The sequence below is a fragment of the Crinia signifera genome, chromosome 3, assembly GCF_055691185.1.
Source record: "Crinia signifera chromosome 3, ASM5569118v1, whole genome shotgun sequence".
In the NCBI taxonomy this organism is placed as follows: Eukaryota; Metazoa; Chordata; class Amphibia; order Anura; family Myobatrachidae; genus Crinia; species Crinia signifera.
In genome coordinates, this window is record NC_139219.1 from 264686700 (window position 1) to 264712155 (window position 25456).

General features: G+C 42.9%; 1 protein-coding gene across 1 annotated transcript in view; it reads left to right on the plus strand.

The window, feature by feature from the left end:
- DIPK2A (divergent protein kinase domain 2A) overlaps positions 1 to 21234 on the plus strand; it is a 38976-nt gene extending 17742 nt beyond the window's left edge. The window contains exons 2-3 of the mRNA XM_083178001.1: positions 17235 to 17538; positions 20048 to 21234. Of these exons, the coding sequence (XP_083034127.1) occupies positions 17235 to 17538; positions 20048 to 20379 (636 nt within the window). The 3' untranslated portion in view covers positions 20380 to 21234. The remainder of the gene's footprint in view (positions 1 to 17234; positions 17539 to 20047) is intronic.
- The last annotated feature ends 4222 nt before the right edge of the window (positions 21235 to 25456 follow it).

Here is a 25456-nt window from a genome sequence, read left to right on the forward strand (position 1 = left end):
TGAGTTATCGAATACCCCTTTTACACCAAGGAATAACCCAGGTTGGACCCAGGTCAGCGTTGGTGTAAAAGGGGCCAACCCAGGCCCAGTAACACTGGTCTCCTACCCAGGTCCTGACCAGGGTTGAACACTGATTGGACCTGGGTCGTGGGCGATGTAAATGGTCCCAACCCAGGTTGGGACATCCGGGTAGTGCTGAAAGCATACCAGAAGTACTGGATGCCTTTCCACAGTGCGCTGCAGTGGCAGCAGCCAGGAGGGATACGGGCAGTTCACGCAGAAATCATAATTGGATGCAGTATCATTTATATTATTATTTTTTGGGGGGGGGGGGGGGGGGCAGGGGGGAGCACATGGGAGTTTCAGTCTGCTGCTGCAGGGGAAGGGGACTGGGGGGAGCACATGGGTGATGCTGCACTTATATACCGCTATGTATGCTTGAGCACTGAATATAACTTTTTTTTAAAATATTTGACAAAATAAACAAACCAACATTTTTCAATGCTAACTTGTCATGTCTTTTTTAATTTTTTATTTTAAATCATTGAGGGAAGGTTGGCTGGGAGTTTCAGTCCTAAAATGGACATTTTTAATGTCATCCATAGGGAAAAGCAGTGCTGACCCAGGTTCAGTGTAAACGGCGCAGACCTGGGTCACAGTGCTGTGTAAATGGGGTATGAAGCGGAGTCCAACCCTGGAAACTCCCATGTTCAAAGACCAGGGTCCGACCAGGGATTTTGGTGTAAAAGGGGTATATAATACCCTTTTTACTCCAAAGTTCCAGATCTGACCTGGAATATGGAACACCATTCCAAGCTGGGTCCGATTTACTTGGTTTCCACTGTAGTGCCAACCTGGAAGATTCCCAGTTTGATGGCCGCCACACCACACTGGCATGGCCATGCAGGTACTTGGAGATGACGTGCAGTTCTGCTGCCAAGTACAAGTGTGAAATCGGAGGTGATGTGATCACCCATGCAAGTGTCCTCATCACAAGTATTCTGGTTTGTTTGGCTTGTAACTTGGAAATAAGGATATATGGTATGCGTATTTGCTCTATTTTATTTTCTAGTCTTCCTATATGTTTGGGTGGTAATTATCAGTGATGTTCCCAGGCTTAAATTGTCAGGTGATCCGCCTGGCAAGAAACTCCATGCCGTCTGGCTCTCGCACCAATTAAACCTTGTTGCAGATGGCACTACCGATGTGCGATCATGTGACACGGCCACGCTACGCTTATGTCAGAGGCACATGATTTTCCCACCGGGTGCTCCATCCAGAATCCGTGTCCGCCTACAACACGGTCTGATTAGTGAGAATGTCGGGATTGAATACGGGGCTGCAAGGTCTGTGTTGTGCGTGGCAGGGGGCGTCGTATGGCCTATAACAGTACAGGATGGCTTTGGGGTAAAGGACTGCAATCTCTCACCCCTGAATAAAAGCCTCAACGCTCTGTTGAGGTGGAGACAGTCACCTGATTGAGCGGCAGTGAACACTATTTCAGGCTCTCTCTGTTCTGTGTAGTTTACTCTGGGAGCTGTTAAAAAAAACAAAAACTAAAAAAAAAAAGCTGTGTGGTGGCAGAAAGTTATGGCAGCATCTAGGAGCTGCTTAGCTCGGTGTGGGGGGCATTATCTATTTTGGGAGCTGAAACCGGTAAGTAAGTTCACAAAAAGTAGATCCCGGGTTACGAAAGTCCGGCCACCCCTGCTCTAAGGTTTCGGACCATAACGCCTGTGCAGCAATAATAATAATGTACTATAACTTTCTTATCTTATGATTTTAATAAAGTGATATTCGAACAACCCTAATTTCATAGAGCACACTATACAAATTAAGGGACTTAGATGGTGATGGTGGTTTCCTTGAATATAGTGGGCTCATAGGTTTAGCTGTATACAAAAACTGAGTCTCGTACTGCAGTGCTGTTGACGGCATTTCTATGCTGGTATATCTCTGCGTAAAAGGTCCTAAAAGGGATTTTTTTTCTATATGTGTGCAGCGCATAATTGAGTCTGTACTGTAATCTGCATTTGCTGTGGGTAGCAACACCGCTATAGCATATTTTGAGGTGTCTGTAACAATTATTTTTGGCTTTCTATCTTTGTAATCTATACAAATGGGAGAAAAATAAGCTTGTCTGAGGAGAATAGCTGACACGTAGGTTTCACTCTAATGTGCACAGAAAGACATTTTAATTAGTTTGAGATGCATCTCTAGTAATAAACACTGCAGTTTTACATAGACTAAATACAACAGCAATTTACGGTTTATTCCGTAATTTCTAGTCAAATTAAACCAGGTCTAATGAAGTAAGATTTAATATAGCTCAATACATGGACCCAAGGCACATATGTACATAAGTGGTAGAGAAGGGTTACTTAATGGAAAGCGCAGTGGGCCATAAAGCATCATATAGACTCCACCTAGTATTAGTATCCACTTTTCTTATTGGCTTTACAGAAATAATGGCTGATCAGAGTTGTAGTTTAATGTTTGTGTTGCACAATGATATAGGAAATGTCACGCCCCATATACAAGAGGTTATAGTGAAGCTATCACTAAGAAAGGGGCTTCTGAGCGAAATCTTCCATATCATCTAGTGTTCCCTCTAGAAATGAGGGCGGGCAGGGGGGCAGTGCAAGGGGGGCGGACCGGACCTGCCAACGTCACACTTGTGGGCGGTCCCGGGCAGCCGACGTCACGAAAGGGGCGTGCCCGGGCGTGACGTCATGAAAAGGGGCGGGCCCGGCCGCCGCCGTCATTAAAGGGGGCAATCCCGGCAGCCGCCTTCACTAAAGGGGGCATGCCCAGCCCCCCCGAAGTTACCGTGCTGCCGGGGAAGCGCTGGGAATCGCCGTCTAAGGCGGCGCTGTGCTTCCCCATGCACACAGCCAGGGCAGGCACCCGGCTGTTAAAACAGCCTAGCGGGAACACTATCATCTAGTGCAGGGGTGGCCAATCCGGTCCTCGAGATCTACCGACGGTCCACGTTTTCCAAGTCACCTAGCTGGTGCACAGCTGTAGTCATTAGTAACTGTCACATTTTAAAACCTGATACATTCATTCCTACTATAGATCCACAGGTTGCCTGGAAAACATGCACCGTTGGTAGATCTTTAGGACAGGTTTGGCCACCCCTGATCTAGTGTGTGCACTAAATATACTTAACGATAATTGGTGTTTTCTGAATATGCAGGTCAATTTGGTATGCAGTCTTTGGGTCCTAACAATGTGAAGGTTGACCGTGACTAGATAAACACTTTGAAACTGTTAACAGACCATAGGTCGGCATTGACAGGTCAACACAAGCTTAAGGTGAAATCGTGTTTATTTTTTTTTTTGTGTAGGTCGACTTGGTTTATACTTTAATAATCACGACGCGGTACACTTATACAGTGTCCATGTTGACAGATGCAGGAAACACTGGAAAGCGGGTGTCTGCCATGCCCACCTTTAAGCTTTTGTTGATCTGCCAATGTCGACCTATGGTATGTTGACTATTTTCAGGCGTCGACCTAGTCAGACAACCATTGGTAGTTGGCCTAGACCTTTCTATTTCTTATACTTTAACCTGTCAATGTGGCTATATATATCCTAACTACCCGCATGTTCAGCTGGAATCCTGGTGACGTTGCAGTTTACAGATATCATTCAGTGTGTATGCAAAATATTCGAGACCCTATTGCTTAGTGTGTTTGGGGCTTTGATCATGCATTAGATTTCCAATTATGGAAAGTACACTTAGGGGGGTATTCAATGCAGGGTCACGGCTGTCAGGCTGTCCTGTTCTCGGCCGGCTCGACACTGAAATGACAGGCAGGATTCAATGTCCTACCTCCGAGCGCCGAAAAGGGGGTTGGCCGAGAGATGCGGCCGGAAACTACAGAGCTGTGGCCAAGAGCCAGTTAATTGCCGTCCACTGCTTGTGAAGTTGGGCACTTTCTGCCGATATCCCTGTTAAGTGTTGTCGGGGAAGACCGCATTGAATAGGGCCGCGCCACTATTTCCCCCGTCGGGAATATCGGTGGGAGATTGAATACCCCTCAAAGTGCCTTGTTCTAGCAACCCCCCTCTTCTGGTTACTTTGCTGGTCGTAAACACTGGAGAAGATGTTAACGGGGAAGAGATACATTATCCGGATTTTTTCCTTTTTCTTCAGATTAGGACGGATACAGGGCTAGAATTTTATGAAGCAGTGGGTGATGAGACTGGAAACAGAAGGACAAGGCTGGCAAGAAATCAAGGTGAAAGGCATTTGTTTGCGTATATGTGGCAGAGAAACTTTTAACACGTTAACACAGGGATCGACAATTTTTCTTTTTAAATCGAAGAGCCGGGGTTAAAGTGTAGGAGCCAGGTGCCAGCCAAATGTTTACACTGTTAAGGTCCATACACACTGGGCGACTATGCCCAGCTTGTATGGACAGCGATGATGCCAATCATCGCTGCGGGGAAAGCCGCTCAGTGCATACACACTGAGTGGCTTTCCCCCTGCCCGGCGCCGACTGAGGGGGGAGGACGGTTTTGCATAGTGCAGAGCTATGCAAAGCCGTCCTGAAAGCCGCTCATCTGCTGGTATAACCAGCAGATGAACGGCTTTCCCGGCGATGATGCGGGAGCGCGCAGCAGCGCTCACCGCTCATTGCCGGAGCATACACACTGGGCGGCTTTGAGCTGAAAGCCGCTCAAACCTGGGTGTTTTGAGCAACTTTCAGCTCAGTCGCCCAATGTGTATGGGCCTTTACACACACAGCATTGCACCACTAAGCCCCCTCCAGCACACTGACACACACACACAGCACTGCATCACTGAGTCCCCCCAGCACATTGATACACACATAACATTGCACCACTGAGTCCCCCAGAACACCCATATACAGAACTTATATAGAATGTGGTACAAACACACTGCATACCTCCAGAATCTGACACCTCTCCAGGAGGGACAGTGGCCACCTTGTGCGGGTGACCCAGGAATCCCCAGGCATCACCCCGATGAACTGCTCCTCCACCATGTGTGCCGGCTGCACCATTCCCCCCTCCTGTACACATTACTGCATGTGCAGCGGCCGGCACACAAACACACAGAGCACAAGATGACAACTCGCCCCCGCTGGCTGCCGTTGTATCAGATGGATCCGGTCTGCGGTGCGGCTATTTCAAATCTCATGACTTTAATCGGAGCTCGCTGCCGGCACCTGATTGGCTGCCGAACCGCAAGCTCTTCAATTGGCGCTCGGTTCAGTATTGAGCTCCGCTTGAAGCCTTGAGATTGAAATAGCCACGCCGCAGACCGCATCCGTCTGATACAGCGGCAGCCAGCAGGGGGCGAGTTGTCACCTTGCGTATCCGCTCTGTGTGTTTGTGTGCCGGCAGCTCCACATGCAGGACCGTGTACAGGAGGGTGAATGTTGCGGCCGGCACTGTCACGGTGGGGGTGCACTTCATCGGGGCACCCACTGGAGTGATGCCATTGCCTGGTGATCCCTGGGTCACCCGCAGAAAGCGGCCACTGTCCCTCCTTGAATTTAGAAATAGCCGCGCAGCCTGTCCGTGGTCCTGCTCTAATACAGCGGCAGCCAGAAGAGTTGTCCACCGCTCTGCCGGCTGCTGCCATTAACACAAGCCACTCTGCCTGGGGAGATCTGCTTCCTGGCAAATCTGGTCACCAGGAAGCAAATTCTGGTCGCTGTGGCAACCTGGCGCCCGGAGTTTGTCAAGCCCTGCATTAACATAATGCAATAGCAATTGGTATTTCATTGGATATAAATGCCGTCTCCCGCAGGTCACTTTCCATGTTGGCACTACTGTTCATTTTGCATAGAATAGTGAAGTACCCCACCCCACCCCTCTCTCGCTCTCTATTTTTCCTGTTTGGTGAAGACTCCTGAATGATATTGTGTTCTATGTAGAATTTTGTTTCCAATCTGCACGTATTTTCCTTTTTAGTATAAGGCCCATTCTAATTGATCCGTAACTTTGCAGATTGCATTTACTTGTCAGATTGTTGGCCCAGATGGATTAAGAGCCTTTCCACACCCTGCAATCTGGCAGCTCTTGAACGGTTTCCATTTTTACATTGACAGGAGCTAAAAGTGTACTTGATAGTTGGGAAATTCCATTCAGTCTGTTGGCAGTCTCCTTGCTGCACTTTATTATCTTATTAATGAGCGGCTGTGTAAACTCTCTGCTATGTAATACTTGCGGCATGTAGAACCCTTCTATGTTTAATATATGATCTGCTTTATATACCCTACTTCATATGACTAAGCCTCTCTGTGTGTCCCCAGCAGTGATCAATGGGAAATAATGTATATTTTACATAAAAGCACAGATTATGTATTAAACATGATTATGTTTTGTGTTTGGCACATGAAAATGTGTGCTTTGGTGCTCTTGTGGTGACTGTTTTTACCTCAGTGCAGCGTCCCAATGCAGTGATCCTTTTCATGACATTACTTTTGTGATGCTGATCATATGCATGGTACACACCAGATCGATCATCATCGTATGATGATAACACGATTTGTTGGAGCACATGATCTACATACGATTCTATCACTATCTGTACTTAGTTGAAGGGATTTTTAATTCATCCTGACTGTAGCATGTAGGATCTCCAAAACAACCAGTGAGGACACACATCGGATCGGAATCTGATCTAAAACATGCCCAGTTTACATACAATTGGTCTAAATTGCATTAAAATTGCCGGGATTGAGGCCAATTCTTTGTTGCAGCTATTACCACACTATGCCCTAGGATGGCTGAATATACTTGCTGTTTTTATGCTGTCTGGGGTGGTTATAGTTACTTTTGCTACAGTCACTACAGAGTGAAATACTGACGTTGTGGTTCTTGGAATGGGATACGGCTAAAAGATCCAAAGCGTCCGTGCTTCTAATTTCCTGACTGATGTTTAGAAGATGTTATTTTGTCACATAACAGCAGTGTGCAACGTTCTGTGTCTGTAGCAGCCTGATCTGGATCTGATCAGTTTCCCCTCTACCAGAAGAGGAGGAATTAAAGCTATCAGTTTAGCAAAGGGAATCCTGTGTAAACTTTTCAAGGGGAGGATTTAAACACAAACCTAAAAACATTATTATCTGATCTGATGCGCTGTACCATGCGGGTCTTAGACCGAGATACACGTCTGACCTCCTCTTGGCAGTGGGGAATGGGAACGCCTGGAATATATTGCATGGAAAAGGACTGCATACAATATATCGTATGTGATTCTTCCACCCGGGAAGCTCCTGGTTGGCTCAAGTGCCAATCGGCTGTGACTTCTCCCACCATAGTAGCATATGGGCATTATGTTGCGTGAAATTAAACTACGAATAGTCATGTTTTGTCTGTCAGTATATAAGTGTACAGTGCACTCCATCTAAGGACCCATTTTTTGTTCTATTTGCTTTGTGTCCTTTGCTTGTTCTGTAGAACCGTTTCTGACTTGACGTTCCATATTCCAGTGAACAGTTTTGATTTTTACATTTATTAATATTTGATTTCATATTTTGGAGGACATGATTGAAATGTATCTGTACAAAGTACCCATTGTCATGAAGCAGCCGGAGATCTGGGCAGCACAGTGCAGGGCGGTGCACATTATACAAGGCCTGCTTAGAACTTTCAATGCTCTTCTTGTATGTGCAGTGTAAGCGATAGAACAACATAAGTTATCTTACAGTACTGTACTGTGTATAGTACTAGGTTTCATATGACTGAAAGGGAAACATTGGCTCCAGTGTTTCTTTAAGGCTTCTGAGCACAGATTGCACTTACAATAATTGTTTCTCTCTAAACTGGTTTCTTTTGAACTGTAAACATTCGTACAGTTAAAATGATCTTATGCTCTGATATATTAGCTGGTTTGGTATGCGGAAAAATAAATATCCAAAGCTGCTGATCATAGAACTGTATTTGAATCAGTGGATTCTCTCTGTAAGTTTGTGTGACCGCTGTACCCACATTACCCTCCCAGTTATGACACGTCCTCAAATGTTACTCTTTAATGATGTCCTATTATACAGTTGAGGATTTTCTGTTACTGTTTATTTGCAAAGATGTGAAAAAAGTAGAGAGCCCCTGTAGATATGTTTGTACAGGACCCTCGCTCATGCTTCAGTTGTCCTTACGTTGCATGCACGACTGTTCTGAGTGGTTTTCATCATGTATATGTCTTGAAACTACAGGTTGAGTATCCCTTATCCAAAATGCTCAGGACCAGGAGAATTTTGGATAATGGATTATTCTGTATTTTGGAGTATTTTTATATTTCGATTATGTATCTTGCATTTATGATCTATAAACACATGAAATAAACACAAATATATTTTATTTGTGCATGAAACCAGGTTTAAAAAAAAAATGAAACAAAGTAGGTTTACTATCTCAGACATTGAATTTGAATGGCAAGCGATCATGTCATTGCATGTATTTAGTGCCAGTTATGTGCTTCCCAAGTAGTGTCAGTTACAGATGTAGCCAGTAGGTTATTAGCAACAACTAAAAGTACATTTTGGAGACTGGTTTTCGGAATAATTTGGATAATGGATATTTGGATAAGGGATACTCAAACTGTATTATTCAATGCTTGAAAACTGCAGCTAAATGTTAATCCTGAACCTATTTAGATTTGTCCTGGTGACAATAGTTATGCGAATTCCATGCAACGGATTGTAGATTGTGGCCATACGTAGCTCAGTGTATGGAGGCAGTTGTTTAGCGGATCAATATCTTGGATCGTCCTGAAAAATATGCAGCTTTTGACCAGCATAAATGCCTTGCATCCTATTCGAGAGACAGCGCTATATAACATTGTTATTGTTTACTAAAATTAAATTACTCCTTTCCCTTATTTAACTTAATGCTACTTTTTTTTTTTTTAGATTTAGTATTTTCAAATGATCCTATAAAAATATCTACTGTTCACTTACTAAAATGTTTTACTGAGTAAAGAATTCAATAGTAATTTGAAACGTGTGATCAAGGCTGAATGTTAAAGCAGGTCTTTCGAAAATTACATTTCTTTGATGTTTTTCTTTCCTTATTTCATCAATATTCCCATGAATCGAGAAACACAGTATTCAGCATTTAAGGAGGGAGATAAAAATGAACACAAGAGTAAAGACTATTTGACTGCATGTTTTAACAGGTCTCCTTTCGATCTGGAGCACCAGTTAAAGATAATCTATGAAATCCAGGGAAGTGATAGAATTAAATATTAATCAAGAGATAAGGAATTGAAAGCAATAGCGCTTCTCACAGGGAACATGACGGGTTTGCGATGTCAATACTGGTAGTACTTTATGTACCGAACTACATTTTAGTTTTTGCGGCAGTCAAAACCTTAATATAAAATATATATATATATATATATATATATATATATATATATATATATATATATATATATATATATATATATATATATATATATATATATATATATATATATATATATAATGTGGTTTCTCTGAGACAGAGACACAGGCACTCGCCACTTTATCCAAAAACAGTCAGGTTTTTGATTAAAATCAGATGTTATTTATTTTTCAAATAAGCCAGTAGGTCAAAGGGATAACATGGTGATGTTATCCCTGTGACCTACTGGCTTATTTGAAATGCTTTGATTGAGAGAAATCTATTTAATTTCTTACGTTACATTTTTCTTAACTTCAATTGTCCAATGTCTTTCAAATGGGGCTGCCTATTTAGGGCTATCTATTGGTCCAGTACTATAGTAGAGTATATAGGAGAATATCTGATATGCACTGAACACACATGCCTGATTCTGTACCTGTGACGTATGTGATAGTAGGTTGGAATGCTATAGCATGACAAGCTAATTATGCAAAAATGCAATATTTGCATGTTCGGTATTGTAGTTTTCTCTAGTATCAGGGGATTACATTTATTGCCCTCATCTCAAAACTGAATTGGAGTAGAAAGAGTAAAGGCACATCCTCCTATTCCGCATGTTTTACCTTTTGATTGCTCTGTGTTTATTCTATAGTGGAACACCGGTGAATGTTTCTAAGTTACCAGCGGATATGATTCAACAAGCTCAGAAGGTTCTTACTTGTCTTTGGCATACTCGCTTTAAAAAGCCACATCACAGATTCTAATGTACAGCAGTCTGGGCCTGTAATAGGACCGGTCTAGACTGACTGATTCAGGGGGGTGCGTTGACTATGCATGGGAGTCTAATAACGATATTGAGCAATACATAGTGATTTTTTTAAAAGTTCGCTCTGAATGGCCAAAATGGGTAATATCTTTTTTTTTTTTTTAAATAGTTTGCTTAAGTTTTGGTTACTTATCTTTTATTTACCAATATAGAGAAAAAGGGTAACAATCTCACTTGCGTTTCAAATTGTCGAACTGCATAAGGATATGATTTCCTCTTAATTCAAGTGACTTTATGTGCTTTGCACCAACTTTTCTCAAGTATGCATATGTAAGCGTTCACACCGTGCATATCATACATCAGGCTTTGGGTGCTCAGATGTAATTTGTGAATCTGCTTTCTTAGATGCGACTAGTTCCACTATGTTTCCCTTTGCACCTTCACATGTGTGATTCTGTGTTTCTTAGCAATGTTACACTGTTGTATTTTGATGTTTTTCACTTGAAATAAGAGGAAATCCTATCCTCAGCCAGTGTTGGACAATTGGAAGTGTAATGTTTTTGTAAAGGTTTCTTAAAACGGGTCTAAACCCAGTTAAATCCCTTTCACATTGCATGTTGTAACCGGTATATTACCGTTTCAATACCATTTTTTGGTACTTATGTAGTATCTGGGCGCCCGATTTTTTGATTGTATGCCTTAACTTAAGGCATAAATCAGTGCGATGCGATGACCCGATTTTCCCATAGGATTCAATGTTAAAATGGACTGAGTTCATTTTAACATGGAATTCAATGGGAAAAAGGGGTCCTTTTCATACCCCTAATATCCAAGTGGGCATGGAGTTGGATATAAACCTGTGGCGAACGGACGGTATTCTGTGTCCCCTCGCGGGGCTCACCACGCTTCGGGCTCGGTGGCTCGCTACGCTCGCCACAAGTTTATATCCAACTCCATGCCCACTTGGATAGTGGGGCAAGGAACAGGACCCCCTTTTCCCATTGAATTCTATGTTAAAATGGACTCAGACCATTTTAACATTGAATCCTATGGAAAAATCGGGTCCATCGCATCCGATTTGGACGCATGCGATGCGATGTGCCCGATACAACCCGATTTCTAAATCGGGCACCCAGATACTACATAAGTACCCATTTTTTAGTACCATTCACATTCAACCCGTTTCACCCATAGAAAACAGTGGATACTGTGGTGGGGATACTTGGATGGATGGGGGAACACGGTTGAAAGGTGTACTGTGCATGATGGGAAAGGGAGCCCCCCCCCCCCCTTGGCCCGGCAAATACTGATACAAGTGAGGAAGAGCATGGCTGCCCCAGAGGATGCAGTTAGGGGCACTAGACTCAGAGCATACACCTCGGCCAGAGCAAGCGCAGCACCTGCCCACAGACCCTGCATGGACCCCGAAGCACAAAAGCGAGTTGGCGGCGGCCTTAAAAGCTGCTGTGTGCAGATCATGGTCACAGAGAGCAAGGAGACGGGGCCCTGGAGGTACTCTGTGACTGGCAGCTCCGGGGGGCATAAGCCCAAGAAGAGGTGCAGTGTGCTGTGCACCGTGTACTACATGGATAGCGAGCTGATGGGCAATCTGCCCCTTTGTACCTGGTGGAGCGGCACAAGCTGTCTGATACTGGCTCTTAGCCTGGCCAGTCTGGAGCTGTCCCCCTTCCTGCAGCCTGGCCAATGTGGGCAGCCATAAGGTGGTGATGAGCTGCTGTGTGTTCCGGAGAAAAAGTCCCTGAAGCCGCTGCAGGACTGCCCGTCAATGTGGTTGGGAGCCGATACCAATACAAGTTCCCATACTTAGCATGGTCCCTGAGTGTAATCAGGCAGGGAGAAAGCCTATCACCTCCCTTATTAGTCATGTGTTCAGAATACAGTTTCAGTGCCGTTCACACTAGACACTGAAACGGGTAGGACCCTGCTTTTAACCCGTTTTGAATTACCGGTTTTCTAAAACCGGTAAATTCAGAATGGACCTTTCACATTACAGCTAGAACAGTTTTAAACCCCTTAAAAATCGTCAATATACCGGATTTCAGCTGTAATGTGAAAGGGGTATAAAGATCGTTACCCCTTTTTCTCTATATCAGTACTACCCCTTTCATAGTGTTCCCGCTAGGCTGTTTTAGCGCCCTGCCCCTCTCGCAGCGCCCCGCTAAAAAAGCCTCACTGGGAAGCCCAGCATCGCCGCAGACGGCGATGCCCGGCGCTTCCCCGGCAGCACAGTGGCTTCGGAGGTGTCGGGCGCGCCCCCTTTCATGACGGCGTCGGGCGCGCCCCCTTTCATGACGGCGTCGGGCGTGCCCCCTTTCATGACGGCGTCGGGCGCGCCCCCTTTCATGACGGCGGCGAGCCCGCCCCCTTTCATGACGGCGGCGAGCCCGCCCCCTTTCATGACGGCGGCAGGCCCGGGCACGCCCCTTTCATGGCGGCGGCGGGTCGGGCACGCCCCTTTCATGAAGTCGGCGGGCCGGGCACACCCCCAGCTGTGACGTCGGCGTGCCCGGTCCGCCCCCCGGCGCCCTGCCCGCTGTCACTCCTAGAGAGGTTCATCCGACACAAGTCTGATGCCTTCACATTACACCAAGGGTCGCCCGTTATATAGAGTGACCCAGGTTTAGCCCCCCCCCTTCCTTATAACCGGGTGGAATTGCTGGGTTGGTTGACCCAAGTTATATGCTTTGGTGCTTTTACACAACACCTCGACCCGGGTCGGCAGCCTGACAATTACCCAGGTCCAAGGTGTGGTGTGTAAGTGGTATACTTATTCCTTACTGGATGGAACCTGAAAACAACAGTCTAATCTAAATATGTGTACACTATGAAATATCAGTGAATGCAATCAGTGAAAAAAAGTCTGTCCTGGGGACCACTCACTTCATAAAGTTGGGGTCCTACTACTGTGTCTGGGTCTCTTCACATTATGCTTTTGAACTTCACCAGAGTAAAGGAGTGAGTGGAGTGATAGAAAGAGGGTGACTGAGAAAGAGAGCAAAAATAGATTATTGAAAGGGGGAGAGCGGGCTTCTTGGAAAAAGAGGGGAAGTGGTGTTAGGCTGTCAGACCGGGGGAGGAGCAAGAGAAGGAGTGGTGCAAGCAAAAGTAAAAATGTCAGGGAGTGAGAGTGTCAGGGAGAGAAAGGGCCTAGAGACAGCGAGAGAGAGGGTGTCAGAGGGAGAGACAGCACCAGGTGTAGAGAGGAGGAAGAGAAAAAGGGAAGCATGAGGAAAAATGTGGAGAAAGAGACTAGGGCAGAGACTGTTAAAGAGGGGAGCTGGGAGAGAGAGAAAGGGGGCCCGGTAGAGTGTGAAAGAGAGGAAAGACAGGGTTGAGATGACAGGGGTAGAGGTGGTGGGGGTGAGGTGACAGGGTGAGAGAAGAAGTGACTAGGTGAGAAGTTCAGGTGATGGGGGGAAATAGGGGGTGAGGTGAGTTTATGAGGTGACTGGGGATAAGGTGATGGAGGACTAAAGTGGGTGTGGTGAGGGGGTGGGCTGAATAACTGAATATGATCGTTCAGCCGATGAATGTATAGTGTTGTTTTCTATGTGTAATAGACAGTATTGCTAGTGTAAATGTTAGATTTCTTCTCTGGCTGTTTCTCTGCATCAAAGGAACAAGTCATGAGAAATTACCTCCACAGTGGAAGACAGTTTGAGTCACATTATGATCACACCTGCATTTGACGTATTTGCAATAAATTGTGTTGTGTGTTGGCTTGGTGGTTATATAAGGCGTGCGATAGGCTGTCTTTAAACCTCACGTGTTGCTGTCATACTTAAAAGATGATTTATTAGCTTTGCAAAAGGATGATTCATGGGGGAACAGTCAATTTGTTGCCAGGGATTTAAGAGCAGATTTTTATTGATGTTGTGCTCCTGATCATTCACATGTCATGCTTATTTTTCAGTTGTCTTTTAGTTTTTGAGATATGCATGGTGAGGAAATATGAATGTTTCTCAAATGTGACTACCAGCTGCAAAAATTAAACAAATTCTTGTTATTGTAAAATAGGGTAGTCCATTTCTGTTTATAAAAAAAGCAGCCCAGAGTAGTAAAGTACTTCATATGGAGGAACTTATTACATTTAATTATTTTTGTATGTGTGGAATGCGACCTGGTCCTGTATCGCACTCTTGGCTGTGGAAGTATTCCATGCATTAGTGCCAGGCAAGGTGTTACAGACCTTGTTGCGCAGGTCACTTTACATTCTCAGTATTTTAAGTTACCATGCAGTACCTGTTAAAACAAGCTTGCACCCCAAAACATGGGTTCGATTAGAAGTAGGTTTAATTTCACTCCTCCCTCTAGCCGATGTCCTTTGGCTCCCAGAATGTGAGGGCCATAGTCTGTTGTCGCGTTCGGTGGTGGTTCATTCGGCACGGAGGGCCTGGCTGGAATTAGTATCTAAAATCGATGGCAGGTTTAGCGTCCCTGATCCCGGACCTGAATTTAGACTCTTGGGTATCTAGAGGTATGGTTTCACTCAACGAAGCAACCAGCGAAGGCCATCTCCTACCCTTTAGCCAACTTCAATCTAGGTTCTCCCTACCACATAGAGACTTTTATAAGTTCTTACAAATTTGCCACTGGTTAAATAGCGTAACACAAGCCCCCTATAAAATGTATGTAATTCCAAATTACCTCCAAGATTTAATCTATAGAAAGGATAGTAAAGGGATTTATTCTGTGGCAATTTGCCTTTAAAAATCCGGCAGTCGGCAAAGGCTATTGTATTTAATAGCCTTTTTCCACCCTGTAAAATAGGGACATGCGTGGACACACAGATTCTGATTAACTTGCAGAATCTCTTTTTTTTTTTTTTCTCACCGCAAGCAGACTTAGGTTATTTAGTGCTAGATGAATATCTCCATTGGCTGACGACCACAAAGTAAACTTCATGGCTCATTGAATTGGCTCCATAGCCTTAAAACTGTTTTCTTCCATTCCTTGGCTTCTAAAAACGTATGCAGTGACTCGAAGGGGTAAAGCATAAATATGTCTGCTCATTCTTTGTGTTGTGAAATGTGTGGAATCAGATTCTTAAGCGGATACAGTTTGTTTAAGTAATTCAGTTGGGTAGTTTTATGGTTCTGGTTTCTTACTATAACACAATTTACTTTTAACGACTTTATTTTATTTAACTGTATTATGTTTAGCTCAGTCTAGGGGTGATTTCAAATATGGGCATCCTTTACTTAAGCACCCAAATATCCGGCAGGTAGTAGCTAATCCCATCTAAACTCTCTTTGTAAAAAGACACCTTTCACATGTTTCTGCTAACCACCTTAAGAAGGTTGCCGCCAGGAATATGTGTACAGCATCGATCGTGGTAGAACAATTGAATTGCTGCCATTCAACACTTCCGATAATTAACCCCCCCCCCCCCTTAAACCTTAACGAACCTTCACTCTATTTGTGATTTGTCATTGACAACCTTGTCCGGAGTTCTGTTGGTTGTGATCTTTCTACTCTAAGGGCCGTATTAAATTGTCATATCGCACATGTTTTCCCAACCTGAAGCAACGGAAGGATGCGGGGCAGTATGCAATTGATTGTTTTTGTGCTGATTAAGTTTAGGTTTTGCCATGCATAGCCAAAACCCCAACATATCTAATAAAGCACGCTGTGAAAAGTCTCTGCTATGAGTGCTTCAAAACGTGACATTTCGTAGATTTCAGCTCGCCACTTCCAAGAAGTGCCAACTGAAGTTCCGACAACCTGATACGCCTGAATGAGCATTTGAATAGCTCTGAACACCCTTTGGTGGCTCCTGATTAAATAAAGAGTTGAATATGGACAAATGCAGTAAATAGACATGCAAAGCACAAAAGGCTCGTATTTAATAGCTTAAATATGGACTTTATGATTGAAGTTAATATTTTGAGTCAGATAAATGTTTAAGCCGCTTTATTCCTGTTGCATGAAAAGTCATTTAGTTTATGTAATGTAGACATACCAAAGTGATATGGTTTTTATCACTTGTAATGACAAATGTGAATGTCCCACTCTTCACTGTGTGAGAATAATCCTACAGTTATTACACATTCATAAAAGGGTACTTGGACTAGATTTTGCTGTTTTTATGCTGTAGTTTTAATAGGGTTGAATAAACATTTAATGCTGTGAGCTATCTTTTGTCCTAGAAAAATGAATTATGTTTTATTTATTAAACTTTACAAGTTGTTTAAATAGGTTAACACTAGAGCTAAATCTGTTCCAGCAAGTGGGTTTGTTTTGTTTTGACATGTACGATTTTTTTTTTTCTCATACATTTTTGGTATGCTAACTAATTAGTGCTTTGAGCATATGGACAGTTTATATGAAACTGAATAATTTTTTTTTTGGTCATCAGTACTATTATGAAAGATGAGGTTTATACAGGCTTTTCTAACTATGATGGCAATTCAATTGTTGCTCCTTTCTGGTACAACTAGCCACCAGTGCCAACATTTCCTGACAAGAAGAAATGGGCAAAAAGTAATTTGTTTGGCCTCCGAAACAGTACTTTTCATGTTGCACCAAACACTGGTCTGGTTTGCACACTTCACTCTATTGTTTTCAATATTGAGTCAACAATTATGTTCTGCTCATGGGAAGTACAGAACACAACCTTAAGTATCGGTTGCACACAACTCTATTTTATTTATATTAAATAGGCATCATACTGAAGAAACTCTTCACTTAATGTAGTACTGTATACAATATACATTTATTAAATGAGCTTCACAGCTGTAAATGCTCTGCTTGTAACTACAGGTATTTCATTTGATAAGGCAAGTGCAAAAGTAAGGCCAGAGTTGGCCACCAGTGTATTGGCAAACATCTCTGCTGTGTTGCACATGAGCACCATTACTGTACATCTCAATCATCAATGTTTTGTAGAAAAGTTATTTTAGTGAATAAGGTTATTTGCAGTTCATTTTCAGTTTTCCCCTGTGCTTTGTGCACTTTTTAGGAATATTGTTATTTCTAGGTTTTTTTTAAAGTATTCCTGTAAGCTTCACAATTTGAGTCTTATTTATGAAGTACATTTTTTAATGGAGAATAATATATATATTTTTTGTCCTTACAGAGTTTCCCATCGGACGAAGGCTGGCCTTTTGCTAAATACCTGGGAGCATGCGGCAGAATGGTGGCAGTGAACTATGTCGGAGAAGAACTATGGAGTTACTTTAATGCTCCGTGGGAGAAACGTGTGGACCTTGCATGGCAACTAATGGAGATTGCGGAACAGCTCACAAACAATGACTTTGAATTTGCACTTTACCTCTTAGACGTCAGCTTTGACAACTTTGCAGTTGGATCCCGCGACGGGAAAGTCATCATTGTTGATGCCGAAAATGTCCTTGTAGCGGATAAAAAATTAATTAAACAAAGTAAGTGCAGTTTTCTCTCCCTTTTGCTTTTTGTTCTGTCCTCTTCTTTCAAGAACTAGAAAGTAGTCCTTTTAGATTAAACTGTTGCACATTAATGATTAACCCGATACTTTGGCTAATTTTTGTTCAATTTGCAATCTAAAGGACTATTCTAACGAAGCACACTCTGTAGTCAATGTTTAACTGTTAGTACGTTAAAGATTATGGGGGTATTCAGTGTGGATTCTGACTGTTGGAACATTTCCATCAGTTGGAGTTCAATTTTCTGACCGGATGAAAAATTCAAACAGTCAATGCCCCCGGATTGTTGAATGCACGTGTATGTTGTAAAAAAAAAGCCATGGATTCAACAATAGATGAATAGATTGTGGTGTGGTGATATTCCTGACTGTTTGAAATATCTGCACACATTTATTCAATGCATCTGTTTCTGACCACATTGAAGCCTGTCGGATTTGACTTTCTAAAAGACTAATCTGAATGGTCAAAAATGGCTACTAGGTTGTCGAATCTGTAGCTGTTTTCAACCAAATACACCATGGATTTTGACATTCCACCTGTATTCCAACTGGCCGGCTGCTTCCGGCAGTCAGAACATTGAATATTGATGGTTTAGTTGATGTCGGATTGTCTGTGATTCCAATGGTTTGAAACATTAAATGCCTCTTTAAGGTGGGTATTCAATGTGAAATTCAGACTGTCAATGTCGCAAAAGTCATAATTCCGGGACATTTTTGATCAGCTCGCCTGCAACGCTACAGGTGGAATTCAATGTGTCTGTCAGTGTAGAAAACTGGGCTTGTCAGCTAAAATGGCCGTGGTGTGACGAGATATGGCCGTGAATTCGACAATCCGCATCAGTTTCTGACAAAATCAATTCGACTCGTTTTAAGGGTGAAATTAGTTTTGTCAAAATCCGCTTTCAATGCTGTCATAAATGGACCACATTGTGTAGGTGGTGAGCGCTATTTCCCCTGTAGTAATCGACATGGGAAATTGCACTGGACAATGAATACTGCGGTAAGTCTTGGGGGGAGGGTGTTATGCAATCTGCCTGCCAGCCGCAGATCATCAATCCACAGCCGTTTTTGCGGCCATGCCCTCTTTGCGCCGATTGGCAGGCGGGACATTGAATCCCACCTGTCGTTCTGCAGTTGATCAGACCGCAAACGGGTCAGGATTACGGCGGTCGCAAGGGATTAACAGCCGTGATCCTGGATTGCACGACCCTTGGTCGGATACACAAACATGTCAACAAAAGTTGTATGTTGACCTTTCCCATTGACTATAGTATGTAATTCTGGCTTTTTACTTTTTTTTAAGTTTACTTTTGCATAATGGTAAGAACTCGGTGAGTTTTATATATTCTGATTTCATTGTTCCTCAATCTTACTTGACTTTCACAGATTACTTTGATTCCTAATAAAACCACACTGTTTATGTTGGCGCAGGATAGCACAAATGTTTCATGTCACAATACAACCTATGTAAACATAGATGATTAATACTCATCATTGCACTATTATGATGCAGAGATGGCCTAAGGAATAATATAATGTAATGCTCAAATACAGCAGTGTGCTTAAGCAAAGTTTCAGCTTAGGCAGCCAGTTACTAGACTGTGAGCGTGCTTCTAATTTGTGGGCTTATTTATCTTTTCCTTCTACACATGTTTTAATCTGAGACAGACAGGATTGATTATTGAGGTCTCTTCAATCAATCATTCCGCCTCTCCCACACATGTTGTGGATGATATAGTGGTTCCATTACCATGCCCGCTTGTGCAGTGATGCGATATGAATGTTGTACCAAAAGCCTTTTTTCCTTTTAAATGTTTGTTACAAATGTGTACATTAGAAATTTAGGAATGTATATGATCTGACTATGATGCAGGTCAAATAATGTATTTGTTTCCTGGTGCATTCTGTGACCGATCCTTATGGATGGGGTTCCTTGCATGATTCACTTAGTGGCTACACATGGTTCGATATTCGATTCAGTATGCCGTTCAATTCGATCTAGCATTTGACTTGATTTCTACTATATAGTATTGCCTGGCAAGGCTTTCTCGTTTCTTTTTAGATTTCTACTAAACGTGACCGTGCATTGGGATCGAATCTGCATCAAATGCTGCTAAAACCATTCCAAGTACATTCGATTTGATTTTGCTTATATAAACAAAAAACCCATTGTAGGTGGTCAAAAGCGCACATGCTACCCTATGTGCATGATATGTTGGGGCAATCCCCTGGATTGAAGTTTTTATCTCCTAGTGTGTACCCAGCGTTACTGTTAGTGATACACATGTAAGCATACAAACGGGGAATGTGTTTGAATTGGGTAAATACTTCAGGAAGTATTGAAGTCAATGAAGGATTTATTTGTGACTTAGACAGTTCAATAAAAAATAACACGCACACTTTGGTACATACAGCTCCTATTTTTTGGGTTCAATGTTGAAGAGCTAAACTAAATACTGAATTTTTTTTTCCCTCTTTGTTGCTTTCAGATAAACCAGAAAACTGGGATGTTTGGTACGAAAGCAAATTTGATGACTGTGACAAAGAAGCGTGCCTGTCTTTCTCAAAAGAGACCCTTTGCTCTCGCACTACAGTGGACCATAATTACTATGCGATTTGCCAGAATCTTCTATCCAGACATGCTACCTGGCGTGGCACTTCTGGGGGTCTTCTTCATGACCCTCCATCTGAAATTGTCAAAGACGGCCATCTTGGGGCACTGCTGGACGAATGTGCAAACCCAAAGAAAAGATATGGCAGATTTAAAGCTGCCAAGGAACTCCGAGAATACCTTGCACAACTGAGTAATAACGCAAGGTAGTCCCCATACTGTTTGGAGTCCATTTTTTTATTTTATTTTTCTGCTTTTGTAGCAAATGGAAAGGTTTAATTCAACTATGTTATTGGTTTAAATTGCGGCCGTACAGTCAGGCTTTCTCTATACAAGCCGTGCGGATGCCATGGAATTAACCTGGTGGCAGAGCACGAGAGAGCACTGCATACAATCCTTAGCAATCATGCCAGTACATGTTCTTATCTAATTAAAACTTCTGAAACTACTATTGATTTCTCTCTCTGATTATCTGAGAGGCAGATAAGATGAGGACATCCAGGTGACTTGGGAATAATAGACTTTTGTAGCTTAATTGATTAATCATGTGTCAAAGTAGTTGACATGACCTATATTTCATTGGTATCACAATTTTTGTGACGCTGATGCCTTTACTTGGAAAGTTCAAGTTAAGATCACTGGCCTGTTTTAAAGGCTTTTTTCATGTTTGTATGTTAATACACCAGTTTTTGGCTCTTGATTTAAGTTTGGGATCTTGTCTTTGTTGTGTTCTATTTCCAAATGATGTTCATGGAAAGAGTACTGTATTTTTATTTTTAAAGGGCAGGATTCCTAATATTTTTTTATAAAGCCTTGATCTATGCTGTAAATATGTTACCCCAGTTCTACATTAAAATTTAGTCATTCTTTGTTATCCTCTTTTAAAACTGATTATTTTTCTTGACTTCCTTTTTTCCCTTACCAAGCTATTCTCTAGTGAGTTTTACATACAGAGAAAATTGCTGATCTGTCTGCAGCGGTCATGATTGTTACTCTTTAACACACTTGTATGTTCATCGGAAGGGCTTTAACGAGGAGAAATAAAGGAATTTGGTTGTTAAGTTATTACCTCTTTTCAAATATGCAGCTTCCAAATACATATCTGAATTGCTTTTTAAATGTTTTTAAACTCCTCAATACAGTCAGATCATTACAGTGTGAAAATAACATTTTTAGGGGCATTTATGTATGGTTACCGTAACAACCTTTTAATAAATCTCTGCAATGTTTTTGGTTGCAAGGTGCCAGGTTAACGGTTTCAACACTGGCTCATGGTTATCACTACTAATTGAATAGCCTCCCTTCGCTGAGCTTCAATTAGAAAGTTCTGATGCATGTGTTTTGCCTGTGGCAGTAAGAGGGAGAGAAGATCAGAAGTCACTACGTATGTTGCGAGTGTATGTGTTTTCACCTGGTACCACAATGTTTGTTTGTTTGTTTTGGCTGATCAGAAATAGCTGCATCTTTTCATGGTCCAAGGAAATTGTTCACATGAAAATTAAAGTTCATTTTCTCCTATTTTTCCATGTGCCTTCTAGCTGCACTATATTTTTTAATAAGCTACTGTAATCTAAAGCTGGGCATACATCAAGGCGATTTGGTCTGATTTTGGCCGATTGCGACCAATCGGCCCGTTAAATCGGCCCAAAACGCCTCTCCCTGACATGTAGTCGGGTCCGATGCGCGGTCCCGTGAGCATCGGACCCGACTAGGTGGTCGGACCGGCTGGCCGTCCGACCACCCATTCTGGGACGGGCGCTAAGCAGGGACGCATGCGATCCATCACAACGGATCAAATGTGTCCCTGCCGCCGGAAGGTCCCGGCTGCTTGCAGTCCATCGGGTGTCCGTACACTGCTGCGGGACTTCGCAGGCAGTGTATGGACACCTTAAGTCTACAGGAAACAGACCTTTTGCTTTTCTGATTGTATCAATGTACTTTGGCTGCTTTTGTAAATTGGAATTGTTGATCTAACCAATTATTATGGTCCGCTTTTGTAACTTGTACTTTTTTATAAAAAAAAAGATAAAACCATTGACTTAACACTTATTAGCTAACAAAAAAAAAATCAATGTTCTTGTATTCGACCTTAATCTAAATGTATTATCTTTTAAAGCTATGATAAGAAAAATAAGACCTGCTTAACATGTCTAGACTCTCTCCTCCCTCCAAGCAAATTGAAAGGGATGTGCAACAGGAAAATTGGAGTTCCATCAATAAGTATGGCATAAAAGTCCTGAGAAAGCAATTGGTTACAGCCTTACAGGAGCTTTTTACCCATATTTTGCCATCACTTTGTGTCCCTGGGAAACATGGGAAAGAAAGTGCTTCATTATAAAGTCCAAAATATAAAATGTACCTTGTGTTAAGCTATTGAGGACTGAGCAAAAACCCCTGAATACTGGAAACTGTGGCGCAGCATTGGGCAGTGCATTCCAGCGGCAAGGAAACACAAAGCAGGACATATAGCGCTGCTAACTGGACCACCATTGAGGAGAAAACAAAAGGGCATTTTAACAGTAGATTTCCTGTTTGATGAAGGAATTAGGTAACACCTATTTACTTTTAAATACAGCACACACAACCCTAGTCCTCGAGAGCTACCAACAGTGCATGTTTTGCAGGTCTCCTCACAGAATCACAAGTGAGCTAATTAGCTCCATCTGTGTATCTTTTAAAATGTGTCAGTGGTTAATGAGTGCAGCTGTGCAGCAGCTAGGTTGTCTGGAAAATGTCAACTGTTGGTAGCTCTCGTAGGCTAGGGTTGGCTACCACTGTCTTAAGGGGTACCAGCAGAATCATTCAGCAAATTGTCTTTCTATGTGAACACGGTCCACATTTTAATTTGTTTTTGTATTTGGATGACTGGTCAGGATTTACAATTTTAACAGTTTGCAGGTATCTAGTCATTCGCCTGGCCATTCCAATGTAACGCATTTGTGCAAGACTTGCAATTGGAATTACATTTTAATGATTAGATCTAATGTATTGTGATATTTACATTTCAGGTACAGTAGCCTGTGTTATGTATTGATTTTATACCATAAATTACATTGTTTGCAACATATGTTGTGGCTCTTGTAAGGACATCCCTTTCTCACCATCACCTTTCTTTCCTACACCCTGGGGTGGACAAGCACTGTGAATATTACTGAAGCATCTAATAAAGTTTATAACACTTTTTCTTTCCCATGCAGAGCTAGACTAAATAAAACAAAGAATTATTTTTAATACTGTAAGGTGTGTGTATATACACACACAGTGCGTTTTTTGACTCTAACATTTTTTGACTGATTTTCCTTGAACGCTCCTGAGCCCAGAACTATACTGTATTGACTACTTATGGCTGATTTTGACAATACCAGAATATTAGATTATATACAATAGTCATTTTGTTGCCTGCACAGTTTTTTTTCTCTTGCGATGCAGATCCTATGGGGCCGAGCATCTGCATCTCAAGCTGTATACAGTGTAGTATGTGCTAACTTTTCTTCCGATTATGACTATATAGTCCATATCGGAAGCGTAAATCGCACCGTGGATACACTTTCTCTGCTGCCATTTTATAGGGCATAGATTGTGCAAAGATGCATTTATTTTGCTTTAAGCAGTGGCAGAAAATCTAATGCAGAGTTTATACGAAATAGAACCACGACTCCTATTTTATCACATAATTGGCTTTACTAGTGAATAGATAATTTGTTAGTTAATAAATTGGGCTCCATACTTATGGGCCCTACATACGCAGAGATGTGTGCCAGAGATACATAACAGGAGATTCAGCACAAGAGATTTCACTCTTGTGACTCATTTCAGACAATGAGCCACATACAGAGAGATTAGTGTCAGAGATTCATAATGGGAGATTCAGCACGGGAGATCTCAAATCTGTCACTACTGCACAGAAATACGGCTTCTCATTAAAAACAGCCATCATTAATGCTGGGATGCAGAACTGTCCACTGAGTACCTGGTTATCAAAACTTGACCCATGAGCACACAACTTTCAAAATCTGCAGCACAAATGTACATTCATAGATGCCCAAATCTGTACACTTCTGCAGGGTAGTTCTGGCAATGAATGCACCAGATTTTCCTGCTCATCGGTGCTGAAGTAGGGCACAGGATGGCAGGGCAGCCACTGTCATGGGTGACAATATTTAAAAATGAAAAATAAATGTCTGAAAGGGGAAAAATGGGGTGGGTGGGGTGAGATTAAGAGAGAGGGGGTGATGGGAGGGTTATAGAGGGATGGGATGGGGTGTGGAAAGCAAAAGTTTCAAAGGTTTCTGATATTAATTATTTTGTCCCTTCTAATCCCCCCCCCTCCTCCATAACCTCCTATTCTCCTTATATAAGCTTGCTCTCAGGGCTCTGTCAGCTGGCTGACTCAGCCTTGGTTTATTACTTTGTTTGCTTACCCACTTGAAAGCATTGCTGGGGCCATATACATAAATGTTAATAATAGTAATAGCTGATCAGACAGAAGCGCGCTGGTGATGAGAATGTTAATCCCCCCACCCCCTGCATTTACCGGCTCTGGAGGCACTGGTTCTCCCGGACGCAGATAGGTCTCCTGCAGCGCTGCTGGATGCTGTGTCTCCCGCTCATCAGCGGCAGGCAGCAGCAAGGTCTCCTGCACAGCGCCACCGGGTCTCCTGCTCATCAACCCCAGGCAGTTGCAGACAGAGTCTCTGCACTTTGGGGCTAGGCTCGAGCTGCGTGGTCTCCCGCGCAGCGTCTCTGGTGTTCCCAGCAGCAGCCAGCCAGCGTATAGCGGCGCCAATCACCCCTTCACCTTGCGGCAGCCTGTCAAGCATCAGCCCAGCAGCTCACAGACAGCAGCGCTTCAGAGAAGCGAAGCATACCTGGGGGCAGTACTACTCCGGGTGACTGACCAGGTAACCCAGCAGTGTAGGGTGATTGCAGGCTTCGGGCAGCTCAGTGTTCGCTCAGAACAGCCCTGCTCATCTGCCCGTGGCCACACACATGGGAGAGGAGCAGGAGCTTTCTGAGCGACTGTTCTCAATTGTACAGCCCGTCCGTTCTGAATCTTTGACAGATTCAGAACGGCGGGTGCGCGCATGTAAATCGCTGTGGGGGCTATATACACAGCGATTTACATGCATTTTCAGGCATTTTCTGAGCGATTTAGTAAAATCGCTCAGAAAATGCCTGAAAATTGTGCTGTGTGTGGGGGCCTTTAGTTGCTCTGGCAAGGGAGCTGAAAAGGGAAAGATGTAGTTACAGGAGCAGAGTTAAATGCAGAAGATCAGTAGTTTACATG